The 23,931-nt window shown below is 29.8% G+C and overlaps 4 protein-coding genes and 1 long non-coding RNA gene across 5 annotated transcripts in view; 1 reads left to right on the top strand and 4 right to left on the bottom strand.

The window, feature by feature from the left end:
* Positions 1–4,901, bottom strand: part of LOC145242505 (protocadherin beta-18-like) — a 16,938-nt gene extending 12,037 nt beyond the window's left edge. The window contains exons 1-2 of the mRNA XM_080105565.1: positions 4,389–4,901; positions 40–2,522 (exon numbers count right to left, since the gene is read on the bottom strand). Of these exons, the coding sequence (XP_079961691.1) occupies positions 40–2,484 (2,445 nt within the window). The 5' untranslated portion in view covers positions 2,485–2,522; positions 4,389–4,901. The remainder of the gene's footprint in view (positions 1–39; positions 2,523–4,388) is intronic.
* Positions 1–23,931, bottom strand: part of LOC145242851 (protocadherin Fat 4-like) — a 74,180-nt gene that overhangs the window by 15,390 nt on the left and 34,859 nt on the right. The window lies entirely within an intron of this gene.
* On the top strand, positions 2,180–19,976 carry LOC145242512 (uncharacterized). Its single transcript, XR_013862756.1, has 3 exons — positions 2,180–2,358; positions 12,164–12,342; positions 19,782–19,976. It is a non-coding gene; the product is annotated as an uncharacterized LOC145242512 (long non-coding RNA).
* Positions 5,163–14,184, bottom strand: LOC145242506 (protocadherin gamma-A11-like). The gene is made up of 4 exons (XM_080105566.1): positions 13,790–14,184; positions 10,024–12,495; positions 9,738–9,885; positions 5,163–5,692 (listed from the first exon to the last, which is right to left on the bottom strand). The coding sequence occupies exons 2-4, from the start codon at positions 12,466–12,468 to the stop codon at positions 5,283–5,285; spliced, it is 3,003 nt and encodes a 1,000-aa protein (XP_079961692.1). The 5' UTR covers positions 12,469–12,495; positions 13,790–14,184; the 3' UTR covers positions 5,163–5,282.
* Positions 14,585–23,931, bottom strand: LOC145242500 (protocadherin beta-16-like). The gene is made up of 4 exons (XM_080105561.1): positions 23,696–23,931; positions 17,642–20,117; positions 17,308–17,455; positions 14,585–15,115 (listed from the first exon to the last, which is right to left on the bottom strand). The coding sequence occupies exons 2-4, from the start codon at positions 20,114–20,116 to the stop codon at positions 14,706–14,708; spliced, it is 3,033 nt and encodes a 1,010-aa protein (XP_079961687.1). The 5' UTR covers position 20,117; positions 23,696–23,931; the 3' UTR covers positions 14,585–14,705.

Genomic DNA, 23,931 nt, shown 5'->3' with positions numbered 1-23,931 from the left:
TTTCTTGTAAAAAAAAAAAAGACGAAAATATGCTCTTACCTCATAGATGACCTCAGTAGCCGTCTGCACTTTAATTCCAAGAGATGAACTTCTACGTCCATCATTTGTGACATCTGCACGATGTTGTGGCCTTCTGCCTCTTCCCGGTAGAGTTCTACAAAGCACATCTTGTTCTGCTCGCACAGCAACAGACACACCAGACCAATAAGTAGTCTGGTAAGACGGATGCATTGCATGTGCCTGTTCGGGATAATATTTGCTGGAAGAGTCAGCCAATGGATGTGCTTGTGCAACACTTCTGGTATCAATGCAACGAAGGATGCAGATGGAAATTGCAGCAGTAATTGGTATAGCAATGGTGACTGCAACCAACACAATGACAATGAGTAAATACTGGTGGATCTTGATATCAGTGTGCGTATAGGCAGCATTTAAGATATCTGCGGTATTGTTACTAACTGTCAATGTCAAAAAGACTGATGTCTTTGCAGATAAAACTGGACTACCACTATCCTTGACCATAAACTGCAGGTGATAGGAGCCAGCATCTTGATGGCCAAGTAAGCGAGTGAAAGACAACAATCCAGTATAATGATTGATGGCAAACAACTGTTTATCGTTGCCTGCAGTTATTTCATATTTGAGAAATGCATTCTCTTGACTGTCACTGTCGGCAGCCTTGAGAAGAGTGATGTTCTTTGTATGATGTGGATGATATTTGACATCGAGATTGAAAGGATTCACACTGGGAAAGGTAAAATATGGAGCATTATCATTTTTATCTTCAATCTGCACAATGACATTGACGCTATTATCAAGTGGAGGGTTTCCATTATCTTTCACTAAAACGTTGAATTTATAAATGTCTTTGAACTCATGGTCAAGAGACATGATTGTTGAAATCAAGCCATCACTGGTTATCTTGAAAGGTAGAAAGTCTTCATTTTTCGTAAGCAAAGAATATGTGAGTCTACTGCCAGCTCCCAGATCAGGATCAGTGGCATTGATAGAACCAACTGACGTCTTTGGACTTTCATTCTCAAACACAGAGAATTTAAATGTATCTTTTGTAAATTGTGGTCTTACATCATTGACATCTTTGACTTTGATGGAGAACTTGCTATCACTGTGTTGTGGAGGAGATCCTTCATCTTTGCAGCTGATTGTAACATCATGGTGCTCTTGCATTTCTCTGTCAACTTTGTGTTTCAATGTCACTTTGTATTCTTTGGATCTTAGTTTTTGTAAACGAAATTTATCATGGTGCAACTCACAGTTAACCTGCCCATTTTGTCCAGCATCAGGGTCAGTCACTTTAACATAAGCAATAAAACTGCCAATTTCAACATCTTCAAGTATGGTAGCTGTGTTATCAGTTGCTTCAGACATGAAAGTCACAAATATATTTGGAGGTCTATTTTTAGTGTTAACTACATTTACAAGAACACCTGCAAAACTACTTAATGGTGAAATACCTCCATCAACTGCTGTTACAAATAATTTATAAGTTGATTTTGGATTTGGAGGTAAATTTTGTTTCAAATATATTTTTCCATTTTTTTCATCCAACTGAAAATAATTTCTGATTTCTTCTGACATTTGAGTTCTGAAATGATAAGTCACTTGTCCATTAATTCCAGCATCCAAATCATTTGCAGATACCATAATAATTGGTACATTACCATAGTCTTTGTTTTTGATAGAAACATTGTAGATATTTTGAGTGAATATTGGTGCATTATCATTCAAATCCTCAACTATTATATGAACATTTAAAACACTTTGTTTAGGAGGAGATCCTCCATCTTTGGCAATCACTTGTATTATATAAGAGTCTTTATCTTCTCTATCTAATTTGCTATCTACTAAAATACTTAATTCTGGTGGACTAAATGGAATTTTCTGAATCGACAATATGAATGGTTCATTCTTTTTCTTTTTTAATTCATAAGTGATTTGTGAGTTTAACATGCCAACATCTTTGTCAAACGCTGTTGGAACTGACTTTTTAAAACCCTTGCTTACACCCTCAGAAATTTTCATGTTAATTTCTTTACGTGGAAATTCTGGTTTATTATCATTGACATCATTTATAATTATCTTAATTTTTATAATCTTCATAAAGGTTTTTCCTTGTCGTACAGCCACATCCACCATTTGGAAACATTCTGTATTGTAGGTACAAAGAGATTCAGCATCCAATGTTTGGGCTGTGAAAAGTTTCCCTTTTTTCTCAGAAACATGGAACAAATGGGAAGTTCCAGATTTTCCTTGTCGCAGCTGATTGAATGTAATCAATCGACGATTTTCCAAAGTGACATCTTCCATAATGTGTGAATCAGCAGCAATATCTCCCAGGTAAGTACTCGGACTTTTACCCTCATCTACTCTGTAGGTAAGGTCGACACATTTGCAAAGTTGTAAGACAGACAATAGTTGGTATCCCAATATCCAGAGAGTTACGTTAATAATCTTTAAGCACATTGTTGCGATAGGTAATCTTTTGTTATATTTTGAGCAAACTGAAATTAAAAATAAAAGTGATATTTAATAAAATAAATGTGAAAATGAGTTACATTCACATTTTTTATTATTTTTACTACTGTGATTTTTGGCCCCTAATTAATCATATCAATCACTAAACACTTCAAATTTTATTTATTCTTATTAACTATGAAAAGAAATATAACATTTTATGATGAGTGTATCACAATTTAGATGTAATTTTCCCTACTTTGCATTCAATTATTTAATGTTACATGATGAGAAGAGGTTAGCGCCAACATCAAAACCGGCTCTCTTTGATTCAGATTGGGTCCAATTTTGCAACTTTGTCCTGATTTATTATTTATTCTAGTAGTTTTCATTTGCTTCTTGTTACTGAACATGATATGGCAAAAATGAAAAAACTATTATTTGTCTGTCAAAATGTCTGTCAAACTCTCATGATTTTTTTCACTGAACTTTAAGTTTTGGGTGGACACTGATTAAGAATCTTTATCTTGTTCTCATATATTTATTATATTTTTATGTTTATAACTGAAATATGATGCAAATTATTAGTTTCCTGAAGAAATCTATTGACATAGAATCAAAAATATTTGTCATATAAACTGTCAAACATAAGAAAAGTTATGTAGTTTTTTTATAAACTTCACAAAACTTTTAATTACAAGAACTTTAATTTAAAAACAAATTCATTATTTGCATAAAATTATGAATAATTATCAAATATTGAATGTAAAAATCAGAATTTGAATAAATGATTGTAAAAATTGAAGCATATCTTATCTTCAGCTTGAATTAATTAAGTATCAAAATATGAATTGTAAACCATTTTGTAAAGTATTAAATTTTTAAAAATATTAAATTTGAATTAATATTTCTTAATTGTACAATATATATTGCATATAAATTGGATTTATTATGTAAAAAAATTATGAATATTCCAGTTTTTAAGAATCAATTTAAACCATTTTTTCTTTTTATAATTTCACTTATCCAATATTAAGAGTGGAGAAAAAGAATTGTGATTAGAATAAAAAATTCTTGGATTAAAAAAAATATTTACCTGTTTAAAAGTTTATTTGATAAAGTAATGATATATTGCTCATTTAGTTTAAGTTGTCTAACACCTTCAGTGGGAATCTAAACTTTATTGATATGTTCATATTATTTAAATAGAAGAAATGAATCAATTCCCTTTAAAGTATTTAGAATATTCCAGGAGATTGAGTACTTAAGTTTTGTATATAATAATGTATTTCCTCAGCAAAAAAAGGACATTAAGAACTTAATTCTGACTTATTAAAAAATTGCCAACATTCTTCTTACATATTTTATATCGCTTTCAATTATAATTTACTCACATTTATAAACCTTTATAAATAATAAATTCAGCTCATAAAATAATTAAATATAAAATAATACATTCAATTAAAAGCAGTAAAACTCCTGTTCATGTAAACATTCATTTTTTCATTTGTTTTAATTATTTTACATTACATATATTAGAAAATCTAGAATTTTTTTCTGTGATATTTTTAACATCCAAATATTTAAAAAAAAAAAAAAAAAAAAAATGAAACTGTGATTTGTATTTAACTTCTGACTTGAATATAAAAAAAACAATATTTTTATATAAATTATACAAAAAATTACAACTATGTCAAAAAACGTTAATGATTGAATGAGTTGGGCATTTTGTGCATGTCTTAAATTGTGTATTTGTTATATAAAGCTATTGTGTGATTTGTAAACTTAATCAAGAAAGGAAAAATAATAAATCTTGTTTTCAGCTTTTTTCAATGGTTTCAATGCAAAATAAGTTAGGATAAAAAAATGTTAGAAAATAGATTGAAATAAAAATAAGAGAATTGAAAACTAACCTGAAATGCTTTATCAATAAAGCAAAGATGTATGATGAGACACTGTCTGCCTTGGTGTATCACTCTGCTGCTGCTGCTATTGTCCTTTTTTGACACACACGCACATACACATACATGTGTGTACATGTCAGTATCACAATCAGTATGAATGTTTTATGTGTGCATGTGAGAGAGGGTGCATATGTTAAAGTGAAAGAAAGAAATCCAGAATAGTCCTATCAAGTCTGCCCCATGCATCATGGCGGCTGGAGTCATTGACTGACAAAGCATGAAAAATTACAATAAAAAAGGCAAGTATTTCTTATTATTTTATAAAGTTTGCTTTTCATTTCTTATTCAATTTTCTATAGAAATATTTATAAACTGATATTAAGATTAAAAAAAATTAGGTTGATGTGCACACAATAAATGTAATGAGTTTTTTTTATTTATTTATAATTTTCATTTTATCTAAATCTATTTTGTGTTTCTTGATAGTTAAGTTCTTAATTTTATGACTATCATATTAAACTGAATTAAATAAAAATCATTAAAAATAATTATTTTTCAAATTATAATAAAAACATTAAATTGAAAATCATTAAATTTAAATCAATGGAATCAAATATAAAAATTAGACATTTTATTATGCTTTTTTATTCTATAAATATTTTATTCAGTTCTTTTAAAATAATTATGTTACATAAATGTTATATGAATTTAGCATGTTTAATGTTATATCTACCTAATTTTTGTGTTGTCAAGATAGATTTTTTATTAGCAGGAATATGATGATTTTTTTCAGTTATATACTTGTTTACTTAATTGACTGATGTATTCTATTTGAAGATGAACTATTTACAGTTGTATTAATTATAAATTTATTTAAATTGTGGTTTTAATTGTTTTGCATATTCATATATGATGAGAATGGTTAGATTTTGGTGATTCTGGTAAAGAACCATGTTCAAGATTTTGTGAATAAGAATTGTTTTGTGTCTCTTCTATTGCTTCTTGTTCTTCTTTCTCTGTTGGTTCTTCTACTACTGTTTGTTCTTGTTGAGGTTCACACGTAACATTGTCTGCCTCTACACTGTTCAGCTGTAACTGCGTGTCAGAAGTACATCTATCCACTGCAGTCTTCTTCAGACTACCCCACTGCCTATAATCAGAGTTCGGGTCAGTATCTGCCTTATACATCCGTCTTGGAACAGTCCTTGTATCCCCAGGAGACATGAATGTTTGTAATGAAGGTTTCATGTCTGTGTATTCCTCATGAATATTTTCTGCTGAATGTGGTTCATAATAATCAGAATTATTTGAGACTGAAATGAAGAAAAAAGAAAAATTGTAAAAAATGAAACAAATTTATATGTTTTTAAGTAAATCCACACAGACATATATGAAACTGAATTTCAATCAGATGTTAATCTTTGTTAAAAGAAATGTTTAGTATCTACAATAATGTTTCACTATTTATAAGAAAGTAAAAATGTAATTTTATATACAAGAGGCCTTCCAAAAGTAATGCCTCCTATTTTTTATTTTGCCTGAATGGATCAGAGTAGATTGCAGATTGCTTTGTTATGAAGATTGAAATTTTACATTCATGATCTCAAAGTTTCATCTGTTGCAGATGTTAACAGTGTGAGACTAAGAAATCAACCTCTTTTATAGATGTGTGTAAGAAGCAGATATACATCATTGAGTTCTGGCAAAAGTGCATTGAGAATGATGGTGACTTATGTAGAAAAATAAATTTTGGAGCACAAAAGGTTGCTCATTTTAATAGTATCACTCTCGTGTTTGTGGCTCTTCAACTTTTAAAAAACATAGCAATAACCCTCGTAATTAGGAAATGTAGCGATGGTTATCGCTTAACAATCTTCTTACAATAATCTTACTTTTGTTTTGATATTTTTTTATAGTTATTAAATCTGACTACGATCCAATTATTCCTGCAAATTTCATTATGAATTCTTAAAATAAATTAATTTTTCTTTAGTATTTTTTGGCACATTTTTTGTTTTTAATATATCATGGTAAGAATTTAAAAAGCATAAAAATAAAAAAAAAAGAATTCATAAGTGTTTTGTAGTTATTTTGGATGTTCTATTTAAATTTTTGAATTTAAAATGAATTTGATTAGTTTTTTTTAATATCTTAGAAGAATGGTGTGTTCTTTCATATATACATAATTAAAGTAAATATTCTAATTTTTCTTGTGATATAAGACATTCAATAAAATTGTGAAAACTCATGTTTCACACTGGTAATAATTTTCTTTTTTAGATTGTTTCCATTTCTTTCACAAATAGCAAATATTTTATAATAAAAATAGTATAAAAAAATGTTTATTCTTTATTTATTTATATATATATATATATATATATATATATATATATATATATATATATATACCAGCAGAAGTACCCGTTGTTGACTGGGTTCAAAAACAGCCTACAGAAAATGGATTGTGATTGATGAAAGTATGATAGGTTATGAAAAGGAGGGGCTTGTAAAGAGATAGGTTTTGATACTCAAAAATTTTACCCTAAGCAAAATATGATGAAAGTAAAGATGATTTTCACGAAAATATATTTTTTTTATATCAACTTTGTTTCCATTTGTAGCCAAGAGTGACCGACAAAATGATGTTTCCTTACAAAGAGAAAATGTTATATATATAATAATATAAATATACAAGAAATAAATGTTACCATAGTCAATAAAAGTTACTTTTATGGTAGAAAAGTTCATTGGTTTGTATTTTTAAGTAGTTTGTAAAAAAAAAAAATTTTTTTTTAATTCACGAACCGGTTTAAAAATAAAAATGGCAGCAATTTGAAATGGAGAGCCCCGTTTTCAATTTGAAGGAGGGACACCTGAGCATTCTGTGTTAACATTTTAAGAGAGTTCCGTCAACGTAAGGAATATTTATAAACCTATTTTAATGTTTTCCGTTATTTTGTGCTTAAGGAATATTCGATTATGGCATGTGTAGTTTATATAAAAATTCATTTAAGTAGTTATCGCCTCAAATTTCGTTTTAATTTCGGTTCGCTGAAATTATTTCAAGTAAAGAGCATTAAAATCTATTTCAAAACAAAAAAAAACATGAACTGAACTTTTATATGGTAACATTTATTTCTTGTATATTTATTTTTTCAGGTAGTCGTTTGTTGGCTTTTCTTACTAAATAATATCGACAAAATATCGAAAAACAAAGAAACAAAAACCGTTTTGAAAAATAATGAAGCTTTACTTACTTTAGTAAAATAATCCGAAACAGCAAAATGGGGTATTTAAAAAGTAAACGCGTAATTACTTTAGTTTTTTAAAGCAAACAATCGTTATAAATATGAATAAGAAGAAAATGGCGCCCTTTTCAAGCAGAACAGCTTCATTTCAGTTTTACAGTATTGAACGGTGTAGTATTACGCCATCGGATACAGGGTTGTACTATTGTAATGTAAAGAACACGCAGAAAAGGTTGTAATCAACTGAATTCCTTCTAGTACACTGACAAAAAAAGCTTAAACAGATATATAAATAAAAATAAAAAGGTTATGTAAATGTTTTTAAAAAGACATGTAATTACGTGAGCAGGATTTTTTCCTTCTTTTGACACGATAACAAGTAACGTCCTCATTTTTTATTATTTATCTATTTTCGAAAGAGTGCCATGTGCAAGTGGAGAAGGAAAAAAACAGTTATGCAAAATCTGTGTCGAGAATTGTCTAAAGTTCCAACTTTTTTTTTGGCTTTCACTTTAATAAGAACGCGAATTTATTCAACACAATATGATTCAACTCAAAAAAAAAATAAATAAAAGCTAACGTGAATTAAGATTAAAGTTAAGGTGTTATTGTGGACCCTCACCCCTTCTAAAAAACCTTGTTAAACTTTGTGACATATTTACATTCTATGGAGGTCAGGCGCGAACAAACACCCAATAATTTTATTATACCATATTTCTTCAAACTGAAACATAATTATCAAAGTATACTTACACAAATAGATACGAAAAGTCTTTGTTAAAGTTTGTGCCATATTTCCATAGAGTACAGGCGCGAACGCAGACCCCACAATTTTATTATACCATCCCTATTTAAGTTGAAACATACTTATCAAAGTATCCTTATGTACATCTATATCAAAAACCCTTGTAAACTTTCTTCTTTTTTTTCATTTTTTATTTCCATACTTTGGGGGTCAGGCGCGAACACAGACCCCACAATTTTTATGAACCACCGTTCTGCCAGATCAAACATACCCATTCCTGATCCTCAATACATCTTCTATCATTATATGTAATCAGTTTTTTAAAATAGTCAACCATATAGGAGTCTATTCCTGATCAGACACACACACACTGACCTTCAGCTTTATATTATAGATATATATATAGAGAGAGAGAGAGAACAATCAAAAGGGAACAAACCAAGTTATGTGTTTATCAACGTTTCTTCTTTATTGCAAGATCTTTGGATGAATGAAATTAAGAAAGCAAAACCCCAGTACAAATATTTGAAAATATATTTTTGCTGTAATGAAATGAATGACCCTGTTCCATTTCAGAAATGTAGACTTGAAATGAATCAGTGCTTATCTGCAAATTCAAGCACAAATAAACAATGTGAAAGTTTCTATAATGAATCGCCCTTAATAAATAAACTTCTACTCTCTTTCACAACGCTATGTCTTCCACTCCTTTTCAATTTCGAATGACATTTTCCGTTTCTGAAATGGAACAGGGTCATACATTTCATTACATCAAAAATATATTTTCAAATATTATTTGTACTGGTGTTTTGTTTTCTTAATTTCATTCATCTACAGAAAGTCTCGCAATAAATTTTGATGAACACATAACTTGGTTTGTTCATTTTTTTATTTCTCTATTTCATCAAAATACTATTTCCATTATTCTCATCATATGTATGTATATATATTTTTATTAATATAAATAAATTTACATCGTCGTGACACTGGACATGCTAATGTTTCGAACAAATGGTCAGTCATATATATATATATATATATATATATATATATATATATATATATATATATATATATTCCCCTTTTCCCCGTGCATCCTCATACTTTCACTACACCGATGAAGACTGAAGGATCGGTCGAAAATATGTACTTATAAAAAAAGTTTTTTAATTTTTTTTCATAATATTATTATTTTGTATTCCTGCACGTCACCAATTAAAAACGAATAAAGAAAAGTTATAAGCTTTTATACTTTTCGCAATCTTTTTTATTCATATATATATATATATATATATATATATATATATATATATATATATATATATATATATATATATATATATATATATATAAATTGTAACTTACCAGACACATTTTGACAATGATTTGCATATCTTTCAGCATAAGGATCTTCTTGTTCTCGTTGAGAAGAGGGTTCCATGTCAGGATGACATGCAGAACCCATGCAATTTCTATCTTCATGTCTCTTACCACCAGTTGCACCTCGGATTTCCTTTTAATAAACAAAATGTTGTACGAACAAAAATAAAATATAGAATAATTTACTTTTCATAAATACAAAAACAAAATAGATAGGTACTAAAAATTCTATATTATGAAAATGGTTGAAAAGTACAAAAGAGATTCTTACCTCATAGATGACCTCAGTTGCTGTCTGCACTTTAATTTCCAGAGCAGAACTTCTCCGTCCATCATTTGTGACATCTGCACGATGTTGTGGCCTTCTGCCTCTTCCCGGTAGAGTTCTACAAAGCACATCTTGTTCTGCTCGCACAGCAACAGACACACCAGACCAATAAGTAGTCTGGTAAGACGGATGCATTGCATGTGCCTGTTCGGGATAATATTTGCTGGAAGAGTCAGCCAATGGATGTGCTTGTGCAACACTTCTGGTATCAATGCAACGAAGGATGCAGATGGAAATTGCAGCAGTAATTGGTATAGCAACGGTGACTGCAACCAACACTATGACAATGAGTAAATACTGGTGGATCTTGATATCAGTGTGCGTATAGGCAGCATTTAAGATATCTGCGGTATTGTTACTAACTGTCAATGTCAAAAAGACTGATGTCTTTGCAGATAAAACTGGACTACCACTATCCTTGACCATAAACTGCAGGTGATAGGAGCCAGCATCTTGATGGCCAAGTAAGCGAGTGAAAGACAACAATCCAGTATAATGATTGATGGCAAACAACTGTTTATCGTTGCCTGCAGTTATTTCATATTTGAGAAATGCATTCTCTTGACTGTCACTGTCGGCAGCCTTGAGAAGAGTGATGTTCTTTGTATGATGTGGATGATATTTGACATCGAGATTGAAAGGATTCACACTGGGAAAGGTAAAATATGGAGCATTATCATTTTTATCTTCAATCTGCACAATGACATTGACGCTATTATCAAGTGGAGGGTTTCCATTATCTTTCACTAAAACGTTGAATTTATAAATGTCTTTGAACTCATGGTCAAGAGACATGATTGTTGAAATCAAGCCATCACTGGTTATCTTGAAAGGTAGGAAGTCTTCATTTTTCGTAAGCAAAGAATATGTGAGTCTACTGCCAGCTCCCAGATCAGGATCAGTGGCATTGATAGAACCAACTGACGTCTTTGGACTTTCATTCTCAAACACAGAGAATTTAAATGTATCTTTTGTAAATTGTGGTCTTACATCATTGACATCTTTGACTTTGATGGAGAACTTGCTATCACTGTGTTGTGGAGGAGATCCTTCATCTTTGCAGCTGATTGTAACATCATGGTGCTCTTGCATTTCTCTGTCAACTTTGTGTTTCAATGTCACTTTGTATTCTTTGGATCTTAGTTTTTGTAAACGAAATTTATCATGGTGCAACTCACAATAAACCTGTCCATTTTGTCCAGCATCAGGGTCAGTCACTTTTACATAAGCAATAAAACTACCAATTTCAACATCTTCAAGTATAGTAGCTGTGTTATCCGTCGCTTCAGACATAAAAGTAACAAATATATTTGGAGGTCTGTTTTTCATGTTCAAAACATTTACAAGGACTCCAGCATTACTACTTAATGGTGAAATACCTCCATCCACTGCTGTTACAAATAATTTATAAGTTGATTTTGGGTTTGGAGGTAAATTTTGTTTCAAATATATTTCTCCTGTTTTTTCAACCAACTGAAAATAATTTCTGATTTCTTCTGACATTTGAGTTTTGAAATGATAAGTCACTTGTCCATTAATTCCAGCATCCAAATCATTTGCAGATACCATAATAATTGGTACATTACCATAGTCTTTGTTTTTGATAGAAACATTGTAGATATTTTGAGTGAATATTGGTGCATTATCATTCAAATCCTCAACTATTATATGAACATTTAAAACACTTTGTTTAGAAGGAGAGCCCCCGTCTTTAGCAATTACTTGTATTATATAGGAGTCTTTATCTTCTCTGTCTAATTTGTCGTCTACTAAAATACTTAATTCTGATGGGCCAAATGGTATTTTCTGAATTGACAATGTAAATGGCTCATTTTTTTTTTTTTTTAATTCATAAGTGATTTGTGAGTTTAATATTCCGACATCTTTGTCGAACGCTGTTGGAACCGACTTTTTAAAACCTTCTCTTACACCTTCAGAGATTTGCATACTAATTTCTTTACGTGGAAATTCAGGTTTATTATCATTGACATCATTTATAATTATTTTGATTTTTATGATCTTCATGAATGTCTTTCCTTGTCGTACAGCCACATCCACCATTTGGAAACATTCTGTATTGTAGGTACAAAGAGATTCAGCATCCAATGTTTGGGCCGTGAAAAGTTTCCCTTTCTTCTCAGAAACGTGGAACAAGTTTGAAGTTCCAGATTTTCCTTGTCGCAATTGATTGAATGTGATCAGTCGACGATTTTCCAAAGTGACATCTTCCATAATGTGTGAATCAGCTGCAATATCTCCCAGGTAAGTACTCGGACTTTTACCCTCATCTACTCTGTAGGTAAGGTCGATACTTTCACATATTTGTAAGATAGACAATAGTTGATAACCTAATATCCAGAGAGTTACGATATTAATCTTGAAGTACATTGTTTTGATGAGAATTTTTTTGTTCAGCTGAAATTTAAAAAAAAACAGCATACAGGAATTTGTTAAAATAAATATAAAAATTAATTGCATTCATTTTTATATTGTTTACATTCATCCAGCATTGCGACTATGTACTGTTTGCTATGCTAATTTAGTAATTTTTTTCTGCATTTTTGATGATGCAAGGCTGTAATTTAAAAGGCATTTCTGCCTTTTAAATTTACAGCCTTGTATCATCACAAAACTATTTTTATTTTTACAGATTACCTACCAAACTTCTGTGGCATCCTTGTTGAATCCGTAAACTTCAATCAAATACTGGTTGAAAATCACTATCTGAATAATTTGTATTCTGTAAACGGAAATGGTAAAGAATATTCCAGCTTTTAAGAGCCTATTAAAATCCATTTTTTTTTTTTTAAATAAGAATTTCACTTACTCAATATTAAAATAGGAGACAAAAAATACTTTGAATCAAAATGTTATGGGTGCTCAAGACATTTATCTTTTTAAAACCTATAAGGTGATTATATATGCAAACTCTTTTTCATTTGGTGAAAGTTGACTAATATCTTTAATAAAAACGATTTCTAATCTAAAGTTTGTGAATAAGTGCATAATATTTAAACAGAATAAATCAATTTGTACATCATTTCTTGTTTTTTCCCCCATTGCAGGAGATTAAATACTAATTTAAGTGTTGCATATGATAAAATGTTGCATTAGGGGAAAAAAATTAAATAGTGTTTTATAAAAGAAAGTGTGAACATTCTTCTTACATATTTTACAATCATAATTTCTTCACATTTAGAAATGTTTATAAATACTTAGTTAAACTCATAAAATAATTCAGTATAAGAAAATACATTCATTCATGTAAATATTTATTGTTTTCATTTATTATTATTATTATTATTATTATTATTTTACATTATACATAACACAAAGTCTAGATACTTTCTGAATATTGCATATTTTTAACATCCAAATCTCAAAAAAACAAAAATAAAGCAGTGTAAATAGCATTTATATTTAAGTTCTTGCTTAAATGTAAAATTTAAAAAAAAACAATATTTTCAAATAAATTATCAAAATTACGACTTAAAAAACGTTATTGATTGAATGAATTGGGCATTTTCTGCATGCCTTAAATAGTGTATTTGTTACATAAAGCTATTGTGAGGTTTATAAACTACTTCTCAAAAAAAGCAAGAAAATAAATATTCTTTGCTTTGTTCAATGGCTTTAATGCAAAACAAATTAGGTTTTAAAAAAATGTTAGAAAATAGATTGAAATAAAATGAAAGAATTGAAAACTAACCTGAAATGTTTTATTAATAAAGCAGAGATATACTGTCTTCCTTGGTGTATCACTCTGCTGCTGCTGCTGCTATTGTCTTTTTTTGCACACACACACATATATGTGTGTACATGTCAGTGTTAAAATTAGTGTGGACGTTTTATGTATGAATGTGGGAGAGGGTGCATATGTTGAAGTGAAAGAAAGAAATCCAGAATAGTTCTCTTAAGTCTGCCCTATGCATCATGGCAGCAGGCGTCACTGATTCTGACAAAGCACCAAAAATTACAATGAATAGAAAGGCAAGTATTCTCATCCTTTACTAAATTTTCTTTTCAGTTCCTATTCAATTTTTATAAAAAAAATGGACAAACTAATATAGGTGAGAATAAAGAAGAAATTAGATTCATGCATACACAGTGTATGTGATAATTTTTCATAAAATTGTTTATATCTAAGTAAAATTTATTTTATATTTTATCTTAATTCGTAATTTAATGACTATCATATTTAACTAAATTATTTTTTTTAATTATAATAAAAAGAGATTAAATTGAAAATTACTGATTAAATTTTGATATTTCTACACATTATCAATATAATCAAATATAAATAATAGACATTCTATTGTGCTTTTACTTTCTTTAAATAATTGATGCAGTTCTATTGATTAGCATAATTATATCATAATATTTAGTGTTACATTTAGAGTTATACTAATTTAACATTTTTAATATTATATCTCCCTCATCTTTTTTACAGTTTAGTTTGGAAATTTTTTATTATTATTATTATTATTGCATCTATTTATCATGATTTTTTTTCAATTATATATTTGTTTACTTAATTGACCGATGTATTCTATTTGAAGATGAACTATTTACAGTTGTGCTAATGATAAATTTATTTAAATTTTAGTTTTAATTGTTTTGCATATTCATATGTGATGGGAATGGTTAGATTTTGGTGATTCTGGTAAAGAACCATGTTCAAGATTTTGTGAATAAGAAATGTTTTGTGTCTCTTCTATTGCTTCTTGTTCTTCTTTCTCTGTTGGTTCTTCTATTACTGTTTGTTCTTGTTGAGGCTCACACGTAACATTGTCTGCCTCGACACTGTTCAGCTGTAACTGCGTGTCAGAAGTGTATTTATCCACTGCAGTCTTCTTCAGACTACCCCACTGCCTATAGTCAGAATTCGGGTCAGTATCTGCCTTATACATCCGTCTTGGAAGAGTTCTTGTATCCCCAGGAGACATGAATGTTTGTAATGAAGGTTTCATATCTGTGTATTCCTCATGAATATTCTCTGCTGAATGTGGTTCATAATAATCAGAATTATTTGAAACTGAAAAAAAAAAAAAAAATTTGAGAAACCATTTCACTTATGTACATCTTGACTTTCTATCTCTATATAATTCATTTTGTGTCTAATGTTACCGTTAATGCACAAAAGAGAGTTTTGCATTCCATAACTTAAAATTTGTGAGGATTTTGAAATGTACAAATTTAGCTGGATGTGTATATACTTAAATAAAAAAAAAATAATTTTACATAGTTTTAAAATGTCTATCCGTAATTTAAGAAGCTGTTACAATTACATCATTTCTATTTATTTGGTTCTAATTATTGCACTCTAATTTTGTGGGAATTTAAATGTTTTTCTTTTCAATCTTAGCTAGTAGTTTTCTTTTTCTTTAAAATATTTTTATTTGATATGGAGTGTTTTTCTTTTTGCTTCATTTCTATTCCATTGTTTTTAATTGATTTTGAAGTTTTATTTTTGGTTATTTTTTTTCTTTTTGCTTTCTTCTAAATAATACTACAGCTAGTTTGTATTGTCTTTTCATTTTATTACCTTTTATTAAAAGGCTTCAATTCTTAGTGATTTTTTTCTCTTTTGTTAAATTTTCTTTCATTTTATTAATCTTCATTAAATTTCCAAAATTTCCAATGAATTTTTTTTTTTTGGGGGGGGGGATAAAATATTTTCTTTTTTAATCCATGTATTTCAATAAGAATTGTCTTATCGGAGAAGAGTAATAAATACCTTTGTGTAAATATTTCTTTTACAATCACGTGAACATATGTTTATGTTTTACCATTAAAAATATTTTATAAAAGTTTTCTGTATTGTTTTTATTTCATTTATATGTACATAAATAATTTTTGTTTTCATTACATTCTTTTATATTTTTATTGTTTTTGTATGTAAAATAATATTTTAGTGAAAAGATTTTTTTTTTTTTCATACTTTAAATTACCCTTGTCAGTGTTAAATATTATAACTGGTATTTATAAACAAATAAATCTCAGAATATGTTTGTAATGTGCTAATGGCAGAGAAATATAGAAAAATACATTTATAAGACTGATATTTACTGAGACAAAAGTGCTTTATGTCTGTAACCTATTTATTGCTTAAATAAATAATTTTAAGCAATAATTATTGGTATCACATATGTAAAAAAACATTTTTTAAATATATATTTTTTATATATAAAATAAAACAAAAAACAATGTTGTAATTCTCTGTAATATTGTTATCATTTATTATTTGTTTTAAATACTGATAGTATAACAGGGTTATAATATTAATTATTACTTTATTTGAAAACTCAAAACAGTAGTGTAACACTTCTGAACAAAAAATCAGGTATAATATTCTCTACTTCAGAAGTATTAATACTAAACATATTTTTCCAAATTCAAATAATCTTATGAATAAAAAAATTTAAAAAAAAAACTATTCCAGTGATCTAAATGTTTGTCAGTAGATGACTTGTAGCTCTAGATAAAACTTAATAAAAGATCTCTTCCCTACTTCTCTGATTTTATGAATAGCATCATTCTTTAGCGATGTCATCATTTTTTTACATCATCCACTGTGCACAGTTATCATCTAGTTTAGTTTTAATAGATGACACCATATAATGGCATTATTCTTTTATGTCATTCAGTCTTCATGGACAAACAATATCCACAGTTTTAGTAGTTTATTATATTTGTAAATTTTTTGACACTTTTCGTTTGTAATTTTTTACGATTAAACTAACTCTGTTTTACCAAATGTTATTTTCCTCAATAACAAGTTTTTTAGTAAATTAGTTTTGCTCTATCACAAAATTAACCTCACAATCATCATTTATATTGTAAATAGTATTGCTTTCAGTCAACTTTATTATTTTTTGTGTTTATTCTCTTTCAACATAAATTCTTTCAGTAAACATGATGGGTTTTATATTATATTTTTTACTTTTTTATGATCAGAAAAATTAAAAACAATATTAAAACGTTTTATTTGAAATAAAAATATAAACATGATTCTAGTTTTAATTATTGTTTTCTAAGCCATCCACTCAGAAATATAGAAAATACAGTGTAAATACAGCTAGTTACATATAAATGTGTTATAAAATATTATATTTAAGAATATTTTTAAAGTAAGAACTAAATATTATTCCTGTTTCCTAATGTTTGTAAGTTAGAAATTTTAATTAATCAATGAATTGTATGTATAAGTAATGTAATTTAACAAACCTGGCACATTTTGAAAGTGATTTGCATATCTTTCAGCATAAGGATCTTCTTGATTTGGATTAGAAGACGGTTCCATGTCAGGATGGCAAGCAGATGCCATACAGTGTCTTTCTTCATGCCTTTTCCCACCAGTTGCACCTCTGATTTCCTTGAAACAAAGAAAGCCATACAACGTATTAATGTTTCAATTGATGCATTTAAAAATAATGAAGCATTTAATTATTGATCTATATATATAAATGATACAAAACATTGTATTTAAGTGATTAATAAATTACAATCAGGAATTTATCTACCTATGTAATAAGAGCAATATCATGGAATGTGTTCCTACCTCATAGATGACCTCAGTAGCCGTCTGCACTTTAATTCCAAGAGTCGAACTTCTTCGTCCATCATTTGAGACATCTGCATGATGTTGTGGCCTTCTGCCTCTTCCCGGTAGAGTTCTACAAAGCACATCTTGTTCTGCTCGCACAGCAACAGACACACCAGACCAATAAGTAGTCTGGTAAGACGGATGCATTGCATGTGCCTGTTCGGGATAATATTTGCTGGAAGAGTCAGCCAATGGATGTGCTTGTGCAACACTTCTGGTATCAATGCAACGAAGGATGCAGATGGAAATTGCAGCAGTAATTGGTATAGCAACGGTGACTGCAACCAACACAATGACAATGAGTAAATACTGGTGGATCTTGATATCAGTGTGCGTATAGGCAGCATTTAAGATATCTGCGGTATTGTTACTAACTGTCAATGTCAAAAAGACTGATGTCTTTGCAGATAAAACTGGACTACCACTATCCTTGACCATAAACTGCAGGTGATAGGAGCCAGCATCTTGATGGCCAAGTAAGCGAGTGAAAGACAACAATCCAGTATAATGATTGATGGTAAACAACTGTTTATCGTTGCCTGCAGTTATTTCATATTTGAGAAATGCATTCTCTTGACTGTCACTGTCGGCAGCCTTGAGAAGAGTGATGTTCTTTGTATGATGTGGATGATATTTGACATCGAGATTGAAAGGATTCACACTGGGAAAGGTAAAATATGGAGCATTATCATTTTTATCTTCAATCTGCACAATGACATTGACGCTATTATCAAGTGGAGGGTTTCCATTATCTTTCACTAAAACGTTGAATTTATAAATGTCTTTGAACTCATGGTCAAGAGACATGATTGTTGAAATCAAGCCATCACTGGTTATCTTGAAAGGTAGGAAGTCTTCATTTTTCGTAAGCAAAGAATATGTGAGTCTACTGCCAGCTCCCAGATCAGGATCAGTGGCATTGATAGAACCAACTGACGTCTTTGGACTTTCATTCTCAAACACAGAGAATTTAAATGTATCTTTTGTAAATTGTGGTCTTACATCATTGACATCTTTGACTTTGATGGAGAACTTGCTATCACTGTGTTGTGGAGGAGATCCTTCATCTTTACAGCTGATTGTAACATCATGGTGCTCTTGCATTTCTCTGTCAACTTTGTGTTTCAATGTCACTTTGTATTCTTTGGATCTTAGTTTTTGTAAACGAAATTTATCATGGTGCAACTCACAATTAACCTGTCCATTTTGTCCAGCATCAGGGTCAGTTACTTTAACATAAGCAATAAAACTACCAATTTCAACATCTTCAAGTATGGTAGCTGTGTTATCTGTTGACTCGGACATGAAAGTTACAAAGATTTCAGGTGGTCTGTTTTGTGTGTTGATTACATTGACCAAAATTCCAGCTAATCCATTGAGAGGTGGATGACCACCATCTTTTGCACCAATGAATAATTTGTATATTGTTTTCATATTTGAAGGAAGTTTGTTATTTAAAAATACTTCCCCTGATAAATCATTTATTTTGAAATGATTTTTTACATTTTCTGATGTTTCTGTGCTGATATAATAAGAAACTTTTCCATTTTCTCCTTCATCCAAATCTGTTGCTAAAACTGTGACAAAAGGCTTATCACCATATTCTTGGTTATTAATAGAAACATTATAAATATCTTTGCTAAAAACTGGTGCATTATCATTGAAGTCTTTTACTTTAATATGAATATCTAAAACACTTTCTTTTGGTGGAGATCCACCATCTTTAGCTATCACTTGTAGCATGTATCTATCTTTTTCTTCTCTGTCTAGTTTTTCTGTTCCAACAATAGTTAATTTTGGAGTTCCAAAAGGTGTTTTATGAATTGATAAAGAAAAAGGTTGATTATTTTTTTCTCTTAACTCATATGTAATTTGAGAATTCAAAATACTAATATCTTTATCTTTTGCATTTGAAATAGATTTTTGAAATCCTTTAATATTTCCCTCAACAAATTCTAGGTATATTTCTTTCTCTGGAAATTCTGGTTTATTATCATTGACATCATTTATTATAACTTTTATTTTAATAATCTTCATAAAGGTTTTTCCTTGTCGTACAGCCACATCCACCATTTTGAAACATTCTGTATTGTAGGTACAAAGGGATTCAGCATCCAATGTCTGAGCAGTGAAAAGTTTCCCTTTTTTCTCAGATACATGAAACAAATGTGAAATGCCAGCTTTTCCCTGTCGCAATTGGTTAAATGTGATCAACCGCCTGTTTTCCAAAGGGACATCATCCATAATCTTTGAATCAGTTGCAATGTCCCCCAGGTAGGTACCAGGACTGTTACCCTCATTCACACTGTATGTCAGATCTGCACCTTGTCCCAAATGGAGAGCAGATATGAAAATGTACATGGTCACTAACATGTTTATATTTTTAATACCAGAGGAATATTTCCTAGTCTTTAAAGTCTTTATCTTCATCCTGAAATTTAAAAAAAAGGACATTTTGAAAAATTATCAGAAAAAGTATTTTTTATATCTTCATCAGATCTGAACAATTTATTTTCATTCAACTACCAAAGTTAATGTTAATGTTTTCTGCGTGATTTGGGTGAAAAAATTTCCTTTGCGCATAAGTTTTATGTTTTAAAATCGTCATGTATTGTATATTGTGATTTTTAATTAAACAAGTGAAGCATGCATGGTCCTCTATGAGTGCACTGTGAACGAGACATTAAAAAAATGGCTAAGTTCAGCATTCCCCCCCCCCCATTTTGCCCCAAACATCCCCAGGGGATGTTAAATCCTAGTGAAAATGAACAAACAGTGCAGTTTTAGGCCTTAACATGTGTAAATTTTAGTTCTGCACCATACAAAAAAAAAAAGAAATGACTAAGTCCATCATTTGCCCCCACCCCCATCTATTTAGTCCCTAAAGTCCCCAAGGCTTTAACATATTTAAATTTGAGTTCAGCACCATGCAAAATTACTAAATAGACATACACAGAAAATTTTCGACAAATATGGTAAAATAGTCCCAAAAATAGTGTTTTTATTAGCCCTAAAAGAGGCCCCAGGGCACACCCAAGAGTTATTGCGAAGTATAGACAAACAAAATTATATAGAAATTAGTTAGTTTTATATAAATCCAAGGCATCAACTTTTTTAATTAGCACAAAAGTGTCAATTTTAACCATTTTAATCCGAAAGGCATCCTTAGGGAAGCAACCGGAGTTTTCCTGGAAAATCCGTTCTGTTACTTTTTTACTCATATCATGTTTAATGTTTGTGTAAAATTTCAAAAAATTCCAAGGCGTAGTTATTGAGAAAAGTGCGAACAGTCGAACGAATAAACGAACAAGGGCGAATTTACAAGTCCACCCTCCTTTTGTCGTGGGACCAAAAAAATATTATTATTATTATTTTTATTATTATTATAGTTTTGAATGTTTTATGAAGAATATAAATAAAATATATATTTCCTTTTTCCATTTAGGACTGAAGTCTTTAATTTTTAATTACTTCTATTTAATAAGAAGTATTAATTAAATTTTAGAAAATCTTATTAATAATGGAGATTATGTGCTTATCTGTCTGAAGCCAAAATTACTATTCAATACTATTGTTCTTTTGTACTTAGCTTTACATAGTGTGGAGGTGGAGATAGTGTAGTATATACTCTTAAACAATATAGAGTGTGTGGGGGGGGGTACATTTTTTCAAAAATAGCATAATAATCAATATTTTGGGGTGGGGTGCTCTCTGTCATGCTAACTTCCTTCCAAAGATTTCCTCCTTATTTGAGAGGGAGGAAGGTAGTATAGTATCTATTTGCTATACTACCTCTTCATTCAACTGATGTCACTAGATTGTCAAAAGTTAAAAAATGATTTTTTTAATTTGCTTCTCAGCCTGTTTGCATAGGGTGAAAGTGTAATATCTCTTCCAACTATGCATTTTTTTCATGAACTAGCGGGGGTATCGGCATTACCTGGATGTGTTGAGGTGGTCTAGTAAGTCCCCACCCCCCAAGTGGTTTGGGGAGGTGGGGGGCTCAAAACAACAGTAGGCAGTTTGGGTGGAGAGAGGTGTTTAAAAAGAAAAGTGATAGAAGGCAGGTAGGCTTGAACTTGTAACGCAAAGAAGGAAAAAATGGTGTCAAAAGGTGTAACATCTTAGCCGATGCATCCATAGAAAAACCAAAAGTCACGAGCATTGAAATTAAGGCTAGTCAATCCAACGGAGACAATGACTTGCAAAAATGTTGACAAAAAAAGCGGCCCCTCCTTGTAGAACACTGCCCAGTTGAGGGTAAAGGAATTAATGTTTTTGGCCAATTTTTCGATATTTGTCGTCTGAGACGCCGAGCTTTAAAACAATACTGATCTTGTGAGGATCTGTCATGTGTGTCAAAAGTTTTTGGAAGGCATACTCATAAATGTCTGACAAAAACTGCAGGAATATGCCAAGCACTCCAAATGATTAGCTAATCAAAAGTGATAACAAACACAGTTAACCAATAAGAAGCAAAGCAGATGATTTTTGATAAATTGGAAGAAAAAAAATTAAGTTTTTTTAATTTTAATCAGTTATAATAACGGAGCATACGACAATGAATTTAACCAGCTTAGATGAAATATTACAGATGGCTGAGCAGGTCCTAAAATATTATTAAATAAAAACAAATTAATACCATCAGAATTGAGGTATATGTGGCAGGAAGTGTGGTGTAAAAAAAATGAGCTTCTATTAGTAATGGTTTTGCTTGGAGATGCACAAATTCTAAACTTTAACTATAGCCCCCAAACCCTAACTCTGATCCCAACTTACAAACCCTCCCCCCAATAAAATAATCGGTGCATGAGGTGTAATAGTATTTTAGTTTTTAAACACACAAAAACAAAAAAATATATGTTTCTACTTATTGACACAAAAAGTAAAACAATATTTTTTTGTGAAACTTACAGGAGGTTGTTATATTTTATTTTATTGTTTTTCCACTTTTTTTGTTTTAATTGTAACTAGTATCCAATAAATACTGTTATTTTCTCTTTCCTAGGATTTTTTAAATTTGATTGGGTTTCCTAGAGTTTTATTTTGATCTGCGCTTCTCATATTCTGATGCTTTACGGGAGCTTCCTGTCAAGCTCACGCAGGCGTTTACAAGAATCTAGTGGTTAAAATGCAGCAATACCCAAAAATATTAAATAATTTGATAGTAAAATTCAAACATGCATTATTCTTTTTTATTCTAAATATATTTTTAATTGAATTACAGTCAGAAGGAATAAATATATTTTTTTAGAGATATTATTATTCAATCCCATAAATAAAGAATTTCTGTCATAATTCTTTTTGCAAGTTAATTATAATTTCATACTAAAATATATAAAAGAAAAAATACAATGCATTAGAGCAAAATTAAAGTTTCTAAAGAAACCATCTAAATATTTATAAATAATATATTTATAATGACTGTTAAAAAGATTAAATGAAATTATAATTATATAACATTTGATATTTTCTTTTCAGTAGATAGTTTTATATTTAATTTGTTGTTTTTCATTTCAATTAAATACACATAAGAATTATACCAAATTATTATAATAACAGCAAAAACTCTTTATTTCAGTTGTTACACATGATGCCAACGCAATGTGGCTGAATATTATTTGTTCTATTAAAAAATCATGTGATTGAATTTAGAACAATCGGTCTTTCAAAGGATTTCCATTTGAAATTTGAAATATTTGTATAGGTTTTTGCAAACATATTTTAATAGTAAAATTCTTAATATCTCTGGATATTTTCACATTAAGGTGCCAACTGCATGAGTTAGACATTTTGCATCTTTGTACATTGAGTGTAAAAAAGTGAATTGATTAAATTGTGAAAACATCAAAGTTAGAATTTTCTATGCAAGAAAGCTGATTACATTTGTAAAATAAAGTTTAAGTATATTTAATTGTTGCTAATTTTTTTATAAAACAATATAAATAATCATAAAAGATAGAAATGGAAAGGAAAAAGAAAGTTATAAAAATGTTAATGTCAACTAACCTGCAATGCTGTATTGATGAAGCAGAAATATATGAAGAGACAAGATGCGTATTTGTATCCTGGTGTACTGCTTTGCTGCTACTGCTGCTGCTATTATATGAACACAATATTAGCCTCTTTGTGTTTACATGTGTATGCTATAGTGTGTGTGTTTATGTGTAGAAATGGGAGTGTGAGAGAAAGCAAGCCACAATCCTATCAAGTCTACTCCATGCATCATGGCAGCTTGTGCCTCT

The sequence above is a fragment of the Euprymna scolopes genome, chromosome 21 (genome assembly GCF_053919585.1).
Source record: "Euprymna scolopes isolate OS-2025 chromosome 21, ASM5391958v1, whole genome shotgun sequence".
NCBI classification, from domain to species: Eukaryota; Metazoa; Mollusca; class Cephalopoda; order Sepiida; family Sepiolidae; genus Euprymna; species Euprymna scolopes.
Note: the sequence above shows the minus strand (reverse complement) of the source record. Positions and strands in the feature narration are given on the sequence as shown.